Source organism: Dipodomys spectabilis, unplaced genomic scaffold, assembly GCF_019054845.1.
Source record: "Dipodomys spectabilis isolate Male_0828 unplaced genomic scaffold, ASM1905484v1 ptg000210l, whole genome shotgun sequence".
NCBI lineage: Eukaryota > Metazoa > Chordata > Mammalia > Rodentia > Heteromyidae > Dipodomys > Dipodomys spectabilis.
The window spans coordinates 2,012,455-2,026,841 of record NW_024870887.1 but is presented as its reverse complement, the minus strand read 5'-3'; the positions used below and the strand labels follow the sequence as shown (position 1 = coordinate 2,026,841).

Below are 14,387 nucleotides of genomic sequence, written 5' to 3'. Positions count from 1 at the left end.
AGTGACAATTACGTTTAAGCTTAAAAGATACATTGTAGGTTTGGCATGGAGATTTATGCCTGTAATCCCAGCACTCAAGAGACTGAGGCAGGAGGATCTCCAGCTGTAGGCCAGGAAGACCATGACAAAAATGAATGAATGAATAAATAAATAGTAGCATATCTTAGTTTTCCTGTTACCAGAGACATAAAGATACAAGTAAAAGCCAGGCACTGGTAATATACACCTGTAATCCTCAGGAGACTGAGACCTCAAGAGTATCAGTTCAAATCCAACCTGAGCAGAAAAGTCTGTGAAACTACCTCCAATTAGCCTACAAACAAAGCTGGACTGGAGGTGTGGCCCAGTGTTAGAGCACCAACTATGGTTGAAAATGCTGAGGTTCTTGTGTTTAAGCCCTAGTACTAGTGTGCGTGCACGCACGCGCGCACACACACACACAGACATCCAAGTGACCCAGAAACCTGAATGTTTATAGTTTGTGGATTTGTGTGTGTGTGCCATTTATGTGTATGGACTCAGCTGTGGACTCGGGACACGGCAGTCACTTATCCATGTGTTGCTGTGCTGGCCCTTTCAGCCTAGACATTGTGAATGCCATTGTGAAGAAGTCTCTGTTGACTGTGTGTGATGACATATACCTGCAATTTCAGCACTTGGGAGATAGAGATAGAAGGGTTACATTTTGAGACCAGCCTAAGCTATATAGAGAGGCTCTAAAAGTCTGCCAGTTCCCTCTAGGAGCCCATGGCTTGACCAGCACAATGCTAAAATTTGGAATGCTGGGTAGTAGATGCTCCAGAAGGGGTCTGTCAGGTCAGTCTAGGCTGGGGATGGGAGAAGAGTAAAAGGAACCCTAGGAATTAAGGCTGGAAAAGGGAGTTTGCTGAAAGCTCTATGGGAAGGTGGGCCAGTGGCCTAGGCAGCTGCTTTTACACCTGCTGCAGTGCTGGCCCCCTGTGTTGAGAGGAGACACAGGCAATCCAGCCAGACCCTGGGAGCGTCTTGCACCAGGGTTAAGGAGCTGATCTGCATCCTCCTGCAGGTCCCCACAATCCCTTTAGGGAAGGGTTTTAGCTCTGCAGAGTGACATAATCAGTCTTGCATTTTGGAGAGATTAGGGAACTCCAGGGTCCCACATATTTTACCACTGTGGCTCCAGCCAGATGGTGGGATCTGTCTGCACCTTGAGTGATAGCTGCACATGTAAGAAGCAAGCTGGGATTTATGCAAGGCAAGAAGGCCCAGGAGGGTGGGCTTGCCGTGCTTCTGTGAAATGTTCTAGTCAGGATATATGGAGCCAGGAGGAAGTGAGCCATCCTCGAGGACTGTTACATGTCAGCTTTCAACCTATTACTTCACCTCATTCTTATGCCATTGCTGTAAAGTAGGTATTATTGTCCCCATTTTATGGATGAGGAAAGCAAGACACAGAAAGGTAACAGCTTGAAGTGAGTATTAAGTATACATCAGAACAAAAATCCTAACCTAGCTTTCCCTTTGCCAAACACCTATCTATCATTTCTGCCCCTCTGAAGGGCTGATTAATTCAGTCCCTTCCTTGACAGACGAGGAAACCATCCTGGACTCAAATCTGTTCCCACTAAATGTGTTATTGCTTTCCAGCTGCTCAGGTTACTTGGATCAGATTCTTCTATTTCAGAATATTAGGGATGCCTCCTAATTCAGTGCTACTTGCAAATTTGATCAGCATATTTTACATTCCTCTCCTCAGCCCATCAGCAAAGATACTGAGTAAAACAGGCCCCATGACAGATGCAAGAATGAAACACTTGACATGCCTCTTAGAGCGGCTGAGGGCACAGCCTGGCCCATCTGTTCACTCTGCTGGGCCGATAAGCCCCTAGTCTGCAGCCTGAACTGTAGGCTGGTCCACAGCAGAGCACCCCAGTCACTTTGCCCTGCACTTGTGCTCCATCTTGGAAGAGTGAATGTTGGCAGAAGATAACCTGCTTCTGGGACATGTGGAAAAGGTAGGGTCCAGACCGTGAATCTGATCTGGTCTTTCATAGAGACTGGGAGGTCTAAGCATACTTCGCCTTCCACTGAAAGCAAGACTCAGGCCTGGCCCCTGCCCCTCTGTGTGATGCCCCTACATGCTTGGAAGCTGGCATCAGGTGGTCCGTTAGCTAGAATTGAATCCTATGAGGAAGAAAGTGTATGAGTGCCTAGAGCATGCCTGGACAGTGTGTGCCAGTGCAGCGAAGTAGCTAATGGCCTGCCAGTGTGGACCAGCTGCCTGTCAGAGACCCCAGAGGCATTTCAGTGAGCCTATGGCAGCCTGGCCTTGTTTGTCCTGAAATGTCAGTGTCTTTTTTTTTTTTTTTTTTTTCTGTGGGTCCTGGAGCTTGAACTCTGGGCTTGGGCACTACTCCTGCGCTCTTCAGCTCAAGGCGAATGCTCTACCACTTGAGCCATAGTGCCACTTCCGGTTTTCTAGTCGTTTATTGGAGATAAGAGTCTCACAGACTTTCCTGCCTGGGCTGGCAGGAACTGTGATCCTCAGATCTCTGAGGGTCCTCAGAGATCTGAGTAGCTAGGATTACAGGTGTGAGCTACCAGCGCCTGGCTTGTCAAATGTCTTTGTTTTCAAGTCATTGCCTTGTGATGAGTATGGGTTTTGTTGTTGTTTGTGCTGGTCCTGGGACTTGAACTTAAGGCCTAGGAACTGTCCCTTCATTTATTTTTTTTTGGTTGTGGGGCTTGAACTCTGGGCTTGGGCGCTGTTCCTGCTCTCTTCAGCTCAAGGCAAGTGCTCTACCACTTGAGCCACAGTGCCATTTCTGGTTTCTAGTGGTTTGTTGGAGATAAGAGTCTCACAGACTTTCCTGCCCAGGCTCGATCTTCAGATCTTAGCCTCCTGAGTAGCTAGGATTACAGGTGTGAGCCACTCAAGGCTCCTGCTTTCCCATTCCAGCCACAGCTTTACTTCCAGGTTTTTGCTGATTAAATGGAGAAAAGAATCTCATAGACTTTCCTGCCCAAGCTGGCTTTGAATTATAATCCTTCATTCTCAGCCTCCTGAGTAGCTAGCCACCAGCACCTGGCTGTGACTTGTAGTTTCTTTTTACTGACCAGAGGACCTGATTAGCCTTCACATGTCTGGTGAATTCAGAATAAAAGATAGGAAATCAAATAAATTCTTCATTACAAATTTCTTTGTAATAAGTGAAGCTTGTTAAATAATTCAAATCCCAGAATTTCGGAACAGATAGATCCTTCCAGAATCTATCCAAAGCTCTGGGATTCATTTGTAAACAAAACAGATGAGGGGACAAACCATTTGTTCACCTGAGAGATCTGAGAAGCTGGCAGAATGGACAACTCCATAACATAACTCCATGAGCATACCTGGTTCCTGCAGTACCTAGTTAGCAGTGATCGAATCTGGCCTAAAGCAAGATTCAGTATGTCTTTGCTGATCCCATCATAGCTTTCCCGTGCTGAACTGCCTTGGTAATGTTTCCCTTCCGTGTGATGCAAATGACCCTTTCTTTTCTGTGGTAAGTCTGCAGGATCTCTGGAGAGCTCAAGCCAGCAGCCTGGCTCGGCCTATAGCGGGGCCTTCTAGCCCCCATGGTGCTCTTCTGACTTGTCTGAGGAGCCTTTTTCCTGAGGCCTTTTGGTACTCACTGTGCTTCCTCACAGGGACAGCCTCCTCCACAGATGGCACAGAGTTCCCCCACCCCCTGTCTTGCTTTCACATCCTTTTTGGCTGGCTTCCTTAAGTGGTCCTCTTCAGACCTTCTCCAGCCCTCTTTCCTCCCTGTCATGCTGCTTTGCACTACTCAATGGCAGTGTTCTCAACGGCATCCATGATTACCCCTGGCCAGATCTCTGACCCGGACATCACTGCCTCAGATGACTGTGGACTGTTAGGTAGCAGCTCTCTCCTTCTGCCCTCGCAATGCCAGACTTCTCACAGTGACCTCTTCCATGCTTCTGACTGCTCTCCTTTGCTAGCACTGCCCTCTCCAGTGTGACCGCTACTACCACTGCATACAAAGACCTGGCGCCTCTGTAATCCTCGTCTTACCTCTCTTTCGTGGCATCCAGTGCTTGGGTTGCCATAGCTTCCTTGCAGACACACCTTAAATGGATGGATGTTTGGGTAGATGGTGATGCCCTTCTTGCTTTGATGTCTTCGATTGGTCATACTCGTTTTCATTCATGTGTCCCACCATCACCTGCAAATTAATGTGGCAAACCACAAGCTATTTTGAAATCACAGAAAATGAAAGTTGAGTGGGATGTAGAAGGCCATCTCAACTGAATCTCCAGGAAACCTGATCACCCTCCCTTCTCCATCCATGGTGCCAGCATCTGTTGGTTCCTCTCTTGGGGAGAGCCCTGAAGCCATGTTCTGCTCCTGACATCATAGAAGGCATGAGGAGCAGCCCACTGTCCTTCTGTTGGTTCAAGGTCCCTCTCTCCTTTCCCAGCTAGGTTTCTGCCAGTAATTAGTCATGCTGGAGCCTGCTGAGTCAGAAGAGCCTTGTGAGTGGTTTGTGGCCAGACTGGAGTGGTAAGGCAGGACTTTCTAGGTATATATCTCTGGGTCCCAGGAGACAAGCCCAGAGGGCCAGATCTTGCACATGTTCTGGTCCAAAGCTCAGTGAGTGAGAGGGTCCAAAAGGGACCAAACTGTGGTCCCTGAGATGCTCCTGTGGGGTCATGGTGTAGGAAGCGCCACACAGCCCAGGCTCCAGCTGTACAGGAGAGTCCTACATTTTGTAAAATAGTCTTCATTTCAAATATTGCATGTGTTTTAAGCAAGCATGACTAAATCCAACATTTCTTTTCATGTGATACTATTTTCAATAACAAAATTATTAAATAGCTTCCTCATTGGATGTATGTGGGTATAATGTTTTTATGTAAATTAACTCAGAAACAAATCCTTCATCAGAGCATGTGTTATGATCTTGCAGTTGAAAAAACATGGTCACTAGGGGGCTTGACACCTTCTGCTGGGACAACAGGGTCTCCCCAAATCCCTCCAAGTTGTATTTAGATGGGGCTCAATGAGGTGGCTCCAGCTGTGCCAGCCAGGAAGACAGTGCCAATGATCCTGGGGGAGGGGACAGCACTGGAAGTGAAGCTGTCATGGAAGTGGACCAGGAGGAGGCCATGGCCAACCCAGCTAGCCTGGGAGCAGGTACCTGATGGGTCAGCTCTGGCTCAAGGCTGTGTCTGTGCCCACAGGAAGAAGAGCAGGAGGAAGCTCGCAGCAAGGAGGAACGCCAGGAGCCCAGCGCCACAGCACGGAAGGTGGGGAGACCTGGCCGGAAGCGCAAACACCCACCGGTGAGTGTCCTGTCTCTCACTCACCACACAAGTCCATGTGACAGACACTTGAAAGCAGTGGCACTGCAGGACCCTAGAGACAACACCAGCTCCAAGCTCCCTCCAGCTCCTCTGTCTTTAAATTACGCACATTCCTCAGTTTTCCACGTTAACAACTGGAGGCCCTCAGGACCAGGAGACTTGGTGGATGGGTATTAGAGCTGAGATTTCAACTAGGCCTCTGACTCTCAGTCTCCTTTTAGAGGAGACAGCAAGAGAGCCCGTCAGACTCCCTAGTCTGCAAGCATACTCTCCCCTCCTGCTTCCTCCTTCCCCCTCCTCCCACAAGCAGACCACCCTTTGCAGAACCACATACCTGCTCTGGGCTCAGCCCCCACCTGGGCACCTGCTCACAGAGAAGGGCAGAGATGCAGGCCGACCTGTAGCGAACCAGATGCTGGTGAAGTCCTGCAGGGGTGGCCAGCCCACAAGCTGGGGACTCCTGGGGTCTGTGCAGCTGAGCGATCTGGGGTGAGCTCAGGGACAAGGCTGTAGGCCTCCTTGCTCCTGAACCTTGGAAACAGCTGGTTCCTTTCTTTTAGCCCCTTCCAGCTGAGAATGGTAAACTTGGAGCTAGAAGGCGAGGGGGAGCCTGGACTGGGGATTTGTAATTCAGTCCTTCAAGGAAATGTTCTCAGCGGGGCAGGGAGCCCAGGCTTTCCCAGCAGAGGTAGGGAGGTGGGCTGCAGAGGGGCTGGAGTGCACAGCTGCCCATTGGGCTTGAAAATGCGAAGCAAGGAGCCAAAGTTAGACGACTTCACTGGTAAGAAATTTGAAACATTTTCAGATTAAAGTGAGCACAGATATTTTATGGCCTGGAATGAAAAATTCACAAGACAACGAAAGGACAAAGTGGGACTTCAAAAGAATTTCTGGTTTGTGGCGGGACTGTTCTGGCAGGAGGCAGTGGGTGTGGGAGCCCAGCTAGAGAGGAGAGGGGTCCCATATGACTCCATGTGCGCCCCGCCCTCCTGAGGCTGCTGCCTGGGCTCTGCAGAGCCAGCTCCCTTTCCCCTGATTTAGTTGTTGGGGACCAGAGCCGCCACCTGTAGCAAATAAAGACTTGGTGACCCTTTGACTCCAATTTGTAAGTCTCTCCAGTCAGAGGGAAGGCACGGCATGGGGATGGGGGTGGGGAGAGAAGGTCTGTAGTCAGCAGACAAGAGAAATGGCCAGCAGACGGCCAGCAAGAGAGAAGGCGGGCTTCACAGTGGAAGTGGACCAAGGAGGGTTATGTTTTGGGACTCCAGAAGATCTGGGTGAGAATTTCAGCTCCACAACTCACCTGCACGTGCTGGGGACAGGCACAGCCGGAACCTTCAGTTCTCTTCTGCATCTTTAGAGGCAAGAAGGATGCTGTAATGAAACAGTGGGATGGCCTGCACCCAGCTAAATCTTTCCTCTTAAGAAAGCGTGGCAGGGCTGGGAAGGTGGCTCAGTGGTAGAGTGCTTGCCTTGCATGCATGAGGCCCTGGGTTCGATTCCTCAGCACCACATAAGCAGAAAAACCTGGAAATGGGCTGTGGCTCAAGTAGAAGAGTGCTAGCCTTAAGCTGAAGAGCTGAGGGAAAGTGCCCAAGCCCAGAGTTCAGGCCTCACAACCGACAAAAAAAAAAAAAAAAAGAAAGAAAGCATGGCAAACACAGTTTGGGAGAGGAAACAGTGCCTGTTTTGACCATTTCCCAGCTACGTGTCCTTGAGCCAGTTACTTCTCAATGCCATTTCTTCATTGGTAAAAGAGGGCTACTAATATCAACTAGCTTCCTACCTTCAGGGCTGGCTAGCGAATGAACCCCGGCCATTGTAGGGGTCCAGGTCACAATCTGGGTTACAGGTGTTAGGGGTGAGGCCCAGCATCAGCCTTTGGTAGCTCTGATAGGAGACACCTTACATTCTGTGCAAGTTGCAGCCTGGATGTGATCTAAGGTCTTGTCCTCAGTGACGCCTGCCGTTGCCTGGACTCTTAGGAGCACCCTGGGGACCAGGGAGGAAGCTACCTGACCCAGATGGTGGCAGGGACACCCTGCATGCTGCAAGGACAGAGAGATGGCCCAGAGAAAGACAGCACCGCCCTTGCTGGCATTCCTGCTGCATCTAGGGGAAGTTCATAGCCCCAGCCTGGCACTTGTAGGGCCAGCACTGGTCCCTACCCCTCCCCTGTAAGAGCGCAGCCTGCTGGAAGGCACCCTTGGGACTTGCTACAGCTGTGGCCCTGGGAACAGATTACCAGGGAGCATTAAAGCAGCTGAATACTGTCCAGCTAAGATGGAGAGGGCAGGGAGCTTGGCTCCATCCTGACAGCTATAATCAGGAGAGGCCCAGGAGAAATGACACTGGCGGGAGGCCGTACTTCCTTTGTGTGAACTGCTCCATTGACAGTGGACAGGGAGGGCCAAGGTACATCACCTGCTCCTCCCTGCTCCAAAGCTACAAGATCTTTGGCTCCCTCCTGCTCTTCCCCACTTCCGCAGGCATCTGTCCATGGGTGCTCCCCTGTTGCCTGTGGCTGCACTCTCCCCAAAACCAGACTCACCACTCAGAGGCCCAGACCTGTGTACTCACTAGATCTCCCATCTCTTTTCCTCTCCTTCACATGAGGGTCAGCAGAAGCTCAAAGACTTACCTTCCAGTCTGGTGTGCCAGAGAAGAGGCCACTCCCTCACAGTAATTACTTTACCTGACAAATCTCTGTCCATGAATCTCTAAGAACTCCATTTCTTGGGAGACAATATCCAGAATATTTTATCTGGCATTACCATCTGATCTCTATCTTCCACACCAGCTCCCAATACCACCTCTGTAGTTATAAAACTACATCTTCTCACCGTCCCTTGAACACACCAAGTTCATCTCTCTTGCTGCTGTAGGCTGCTCTGCAGCCTTCCCTGCCCTCTACCTGCCCCAGAGCCATGACACTTCAAAGCACCTTGAAAATAAAGACCTGCTCAGCCAGGATTACCCATTTGGCCTCTCCCTGATCTGTTTGTAGAATTAATACAATTGAATTACTGAAGAATCAAAGACAAGTTACAAGCCTAGACTACAAGCATTAATGGTCTACAGACCTTACTTTTAAAAACAGTGGTGGTAACTGGTCTGCATAGAACTTGAGAATTCATGTATTTCTGTGGTGCTAGGAATGGGACCTTGAGCTTAGTTCATACTCAGCGAGCACTCTACCTCCAGTCTTAGGAGTTTGTTTACCAATTTGATATTTTCCCACATCCATATATATGCCTGATGGTTTTGATTTTTATCTCACTGTATAGAGAATTCTGTTTTATTTGTGTGAGTATGAGGGCTTGAACTCTGGGCCTGGGTAGACACTGTCTCTTAGTTTTTTCACTCAAGGCTGGCATTCTACCACTTGAGCCACACCTTCACTTCTCTGGGTTTTCACTGGGTAACTAGAGGTAAAAGTCTTGTAGACTTTCCTATCCAGGCTGGCTTTAAACCTTGATCCTCAGATCTCAGCTTTCTGAGTAGAATTACAGGTGTGAGCCACTAGCACCTGTCTGGATAGAGAATTTTAAAATCCAAAATCAAAATCCGACCTTGCACCCCAGTTTGCAAAGCAGATGTAAGGGGCATCCTGTTCACTAGTTTTGATTCTTGTTACCATCCTTTTTGCATAAGCACTCCAGGAGCCACATAGCATTTGTCCACCCTCAGTGAGACCTGAATAAAGGTTATCTGTGCAGTATGTTATTGCTCATAGAGGCCTGTTGCAAACGAACACGAGCCAGGTAGATGGGTCCTCAGTCTGACCATTTCCACCTTCAGAGGAAGAAACTCCAAGGTTCAGAGTGGATTCATCACTTGTATCTCAACACCTCTCAACTTCGAAGCCCATGATACTCTTTCCCCCTCACTGTGCAGCCACATGGTCTAGCTGACCAGGTATCCAAAGACTCTTTGAACACAGGATTGTTTGAAAAATTATATAGACTATTCCAAAAACATTCAAAGAAATAGACCTGAGGGAGGCCATTGACCCAAACAGTAGAGAGCCCAAGTGGGGAAGGCTGCAGTGGTCTGAGGACTAGGTGTGGGTGGGTCTGCTTAATACCAGGCAATGGCCTGGTTTCACTGCACCACTGGCTAGAGCCAGGATGCGGCCAGCAACAGGAAACAGGAAGCCAGCTGCAGGGCTGGGCGGGACTTCGGAAGGGAGCTGGAACCTGGGCCAGAGCAGGCTGGCCAATGCCTGTGGAGGAGAGCTGGGGACCAGTGTGGGAGGCTGAGCCTGTGTCAGAGGGGAGAAAGGGTCATCTTCCTGTTCCCCAGGTCCTGAGGACGGTGCAGGGTGACAAATGAGGCTGTCTGAGACTGGTTCCTGCTGGTCATATGCCCAGACAGCTCTGCAAAGGCTGGAGGATTTAGGGGAGGGAGTCTGCCTTTGCCCACCAGAACTGGAGGCTGAGGGTGGGCCAGGGGGCTGTGACCTGCCTTGTAGGATCCCTTACCCTGTTTACTAACTGTATGCATTTATTCATTGAGGGTTTATACCCACCAACTTCCTCCAGGGTTATTTTTGCTTAGTGGGAGCATTCTGAGGTCACCTCTTGCTAAGAATAACCCAAAAAGGGCGGGAGGAGGAGGAAGGGGCTGGAGCTGGCACTGAGCTCAGCTCATCCAAGCTGGGGCTCCATGCTGCACAGCTGTGCTCTCCTGCCCTGCCAGAGGGAATGGGAGAGGACAGAACTGCCTCACTTGGGGCAGGAGGGTATAAGCTGAGGGGCCCAGGCACCCCGTGAGAGGTCACTGAGCCCCAATAATCAGCGGATATGCTTTTCCTTAGCAATTAGGGTTTTGTATTGTGGATTAATTTCCCAGCCTAACGGACCTGTTGATGCATCTTCAGATGCAGGTGGAGCTTAGAGCCCTTGTCTCCAGATCAAAATGCTTCTGTACCAGCCTGCTGAACCATGACTGAGTGACTCATGCACTCTTGACTTTAGGGGCAAAACTTCCTGAGATAGGTTCTCCCATTCCTGTGCTCCAGCCCCTGGTCACACCCTGTGGTGGCTTGTCCCCTCTGTGGCCCTCTCCTGTTGGGAGGTGTGAGGAAAATGGGACTGTGATGCAGCCCTTGTGGTTCAGGACTCCTAGCTCTTGCCTGCAGTTTCCCAGTTGGAGCCATCAAGTCAGTACCAGGGGAGTCCACTATGGAAGTGGCATGGACTTCAGCTACTGTGGGATTTTCTAGGGAAATCATGTAGATGAATGTGGGGCTTACAAGAAGGAAGAGCCAAGGGGAAAATGACAGGCACTGTTGAGCTTTGCTGAGCAGCATAAGGAAAGGGATGCTGCTGGGGCAAGTATGTTGTAGGGGTAGGGAGGGCAGAGGCAGGGCCTGTGAGCAGAGGGGTCTGGCTGCTGTGTGGCATAGACTTTCATTTTTAAAATGTGCCCAATCTGGGTTGGAAAGGTAGTTTGTAGATGGCCTGAGGAATTTTCCTTTTAAAAAAAAAAAAAAAAAAGACAAGAGTCTTGGCTGGGTCCAGTAATACTAACTAATCAGGAGGCTGAGATCTGAGGATCGTGGTTCAAAGCCAGCCCAGGCAGAAAAGTATGTGAGACTCTTGTCTCCAATAAACCACTAGAAAACCAGAAGTGGTTCTGTGGCTCAAGTGGTAGAGCACTAGCGTCAAGCTGAAGAGCTGAGGGACATCGCCCAGGCTCAGAGTTCAAGCTCCAACACTGACCCCCTCCCCCCCCAACAACAAAAAGGATAGAGTCTTGCTTTGTAGTCAGGCTGCCCTTCAACTCACAATCCTCCGGCCTTGACTTCCTGAAGTACTTGAATTGCATGTGTGGACATCATGCCCAGCAGTTTTTGCTCTTTTTCTTTTGGAATTGTGTGTTTATCTGAAAGATGTGATTGTATGAAGGGGTGGAAGTGCTGAACGGGGAACTTGCAGACTTTCACCCTGGGGTGTGAGCCAGTGCCTGGAGGTGGAATGGAAAGAAGGTGGATAGGTCCAGAAACCAGCCCCAAGGCCTTGGGGAGTGGGCCAGGGCTGCTGTCCCCTGGGGAAGTTTAGGGAGGCGGGGATGAGAGGGCATGCTGCAGGCCCCAGCAGTGACACAGCAGGGACTGGACAACTGTCAGAGGCTGAGGCTTCTGAAGAGAGCAGGTGGGGACCACTGTGGATGGCTGATTTTAGGGCTGGGTGGTAGGTAGCGCCATGGTAGACTGCTGCCTAGCATGGAACTTGAGTTCCACCCCCAGGGCTGCCAAAATGCAAATTATATAGCTGGTCTTTTTTCTTTTTTTGGGGGGGGGGGTGGGTGAGGGTGGGGACAGAGTACACTATGTAGCTTAAGCTGTTCTGAAACTTTCTTCCTGCCTCAAGCTCTGGAGTACTGGGATTACAGGTATGTAGCACCCCGCCCTAGCTAGCTAAGTCTTACTGTGGCAGCATTCAAGTGAAATCTCAGAGTCACCATTTTGTTTTTCAGAAAAGCCCTCTGCCTATATGCGTTCCTCTCTGACTTTCACCAGAGTCATATGCCCACAAGTCTCTGCCACCCTGTCCTCCTACAGGCTCAGTGGCACCTGCATCTGCTGCTGAGCAGGCTCTGGCCAGCCCACACATTCGAGGAGCATCATTGACCCTGGCTTCCTTTCCTCAGCCCACCTGGAGAGTTGTGTGCATTTCAGCTCTCCTGCCCCGGGAAAGGCATCAGTGAACTGGAAAAGTTCCAGAGAAGGGCAGCTAAACCGATCAAGGGGAAGGCCAGGCTGCCAAGTGAGGACAGACTAAAGAGATTATGTCTCTCCATTGTGCAGGGACAGAGGCTGAATGAGCTGAAGTCCTCCTGGGAGGGGCAGGATGAGCACGGTGCTGCGGCGTGGGGAGGACACGTCAGAAGAAAGCTCCATTTTCCATGGGGCAGGTCCCTCTCCCCAAACCTGCCACCCTCCCATGGCAGACATGGGAAATAGAAATGACTTCAAAAGCCAGGCACTGGTGCCACACCTATAATCCCAACTACAAAGGAGCCGGAGATCTGAAGACCACTAGCCCAGGCAGGAAAGTCCATGAGACTCTTATCTCCAATAAACTAGTCAGAAAAAAGCCAGAAGTGGAGCTGTGGCTCAAGTGGAAAGAGCACTAGCCTTGAGAAAATAAAGCTCAAGAACAGTGCCCAAGCCCTGGGTTCAATCCCCAGGACCAGCACCACACACCCTACACCACCCCCCGCCCCCCAAAAAAAGGCTTCAAAAGAGACTTAGACACTTGGATCTCCTGTGTAAGTGGCTCTTTCAAATAGAGCCACCAGCTCACCCTGGAGCCCTTTGAGGTTGACTTCAAAGAGCACAGCCAGGCCTCCTTCCAGGTAGACAGGTGTCCCCACTGGAGATGATCGTCAGTGGGTTGGCCACTCACTAGGCATGTCTCTTCTTGCCTCCTTTGCCTTGGCTTGTGACAGCCTAGCAGAGACTTGACAGAGCCCTGAGGATCCCTGTCCCGCCCCAACATCCCCCCATACACACACACACACACACACACAGTGGAGAAAGAATGCTCTAGAGAAGAGGAGAAAGGCAGCTCCATAATAAAGATAGTGTAGGGAATGGGGGGGTGGGGAATGGAGGAGCAGGGGTACCCAGGCTCTAAAATGGCTTTTGGTCCCTGGTCCTACTGTCCTTGACTCCACTGCTGGCCCTTTTAGCTTTTCCTCAGGGCAGGGGAGTGGGGACTGGGAGAGGGGAGGAAATAGCCAGATCTTTGTCTGCCTACTAGCTGCAAAGCATTGGAAGTCTGACTCCATTACTCCAGGAAGGCTGAGCAGGGGGACCTTTGGGGACCTGTCTTAGGAGCGGGCATGGGGTAAGCTGCTCTGGCTCTCCCTGCTGCCACAGGCCACTTCCTGCTCTCGGGCAGAGAGCTGCCAGGGAAAGGGGGCTGCAGGAAGGGCTGGGGACAGGCAGTAGTGGCCCAGTGCCAGTGCTTTGGGGGCAGGGCTGCCCTGCTTGCTTGGACATTTGGCTGTTTCCTGAAACTAAAGTCAACCTGGAAAAATCCAGGCTGGGTGGGGGCTGAGGGACCCGCCGGATCTGAAGAACCCGAGGGAGTGAGGAGCGGCAGGGTGAGCAGAGGGCAACTTGGTATATTTTTGTTTCCGTTGCTCCTGGCATCCATGCGAACCTTTGCCCCCACTGAGGCAGTTGGTGTCTGTTTGCCAGGCTGGGGTGAACCCCTTGTGCGGCTGTGCATGTGTGACTGTGTGTCAAGGGCCCATGCTGGCTAGATGCCAGGGTTCCCGGATGGCTGAACCCTGCCAAGGCCTTAAAGGCACAACAGCAGACCTAGAGAAGGCAGGAGGAGCTCCGTGGCTCCTGGCAGTAGAGGAGGGGGAGGGGCGCTGTGCAGCCTCCCCTCCCCCTCTGGCCCCTGCCTGAATGAGCACTGCGCCCCAGGCACCTGGGCCCCACCTCCCTCACCACATCACCCTCACATCTTGTACGTCTGGTTTTTGGCTTTTGTGTGTAAACACACTGTAATAAAGGAACTCAAAATCACACACACACACACCATGGAGAACCCTTTGCCCTGCCTTGGAGAAGACTGAGGCATGGGACTGGGGGCCTGGCTCAGCAGAAGGCCCCTTCTTACTGGCTTTTCCTTAAGGCAGACGCTGCCCTCTTCTGCACACAGAGCCTGCTTTCCTTCTGGGAACCATGGGATTGCTGGGGCTCTCCTAACTTACCCTAGAGAGAGAGCCCTCCTGTGCCCGGGTCACCTTGAAAGCTTCATCATGGAGGACATGATCAGAGGCAAGCCTTGGGGCTTGTGTCCTCAGAAGAGTGAGGACAGCACTTGCTGCGTTAGGGTTGGGATAATTAAGTTTACTTATTTGATAAGCATATGGATGCCAGGTCTTGGGCCTGGTTCTGGAGAGCTGTACATGGACAAAAAGAAAGAGATAAATAAGGCAGAGCTTGCAATCTAAGAGGGAGGGAGCCAATAAACAAATAATTAGGTTCAGTGTGGTGAGCAGGGTAATGA

The 14,387-nt window shown here is 50.9% G+C and overlaps 1 protein-coding gene across 3 annotated transcripts in view; it reads left to right on the top strand.

Moving 5' to 3' along the window:
* Dnmt3a (DNA methyltransferase 3 alpha) overlaps positions 1–14,387 on the top strand; it is a 112,797-nt gene that overhangs the window by 41,345 nt on the left and 57,065 nt on the right. For all 3 annotated transcript variants that reach the window (XM_042696633.1, XM_042696630.1, XM_042696631.1), the window contains exon 3: positions 5,227–5,328. In XM_042696633.1, coding sequence (XP_042552567.1) covers positions 5,227–5,328 — 102 coding nt within the window. The remainder of the gene's footprint in view (positions 1–5,226; positions 5,329–14,387) is intronic.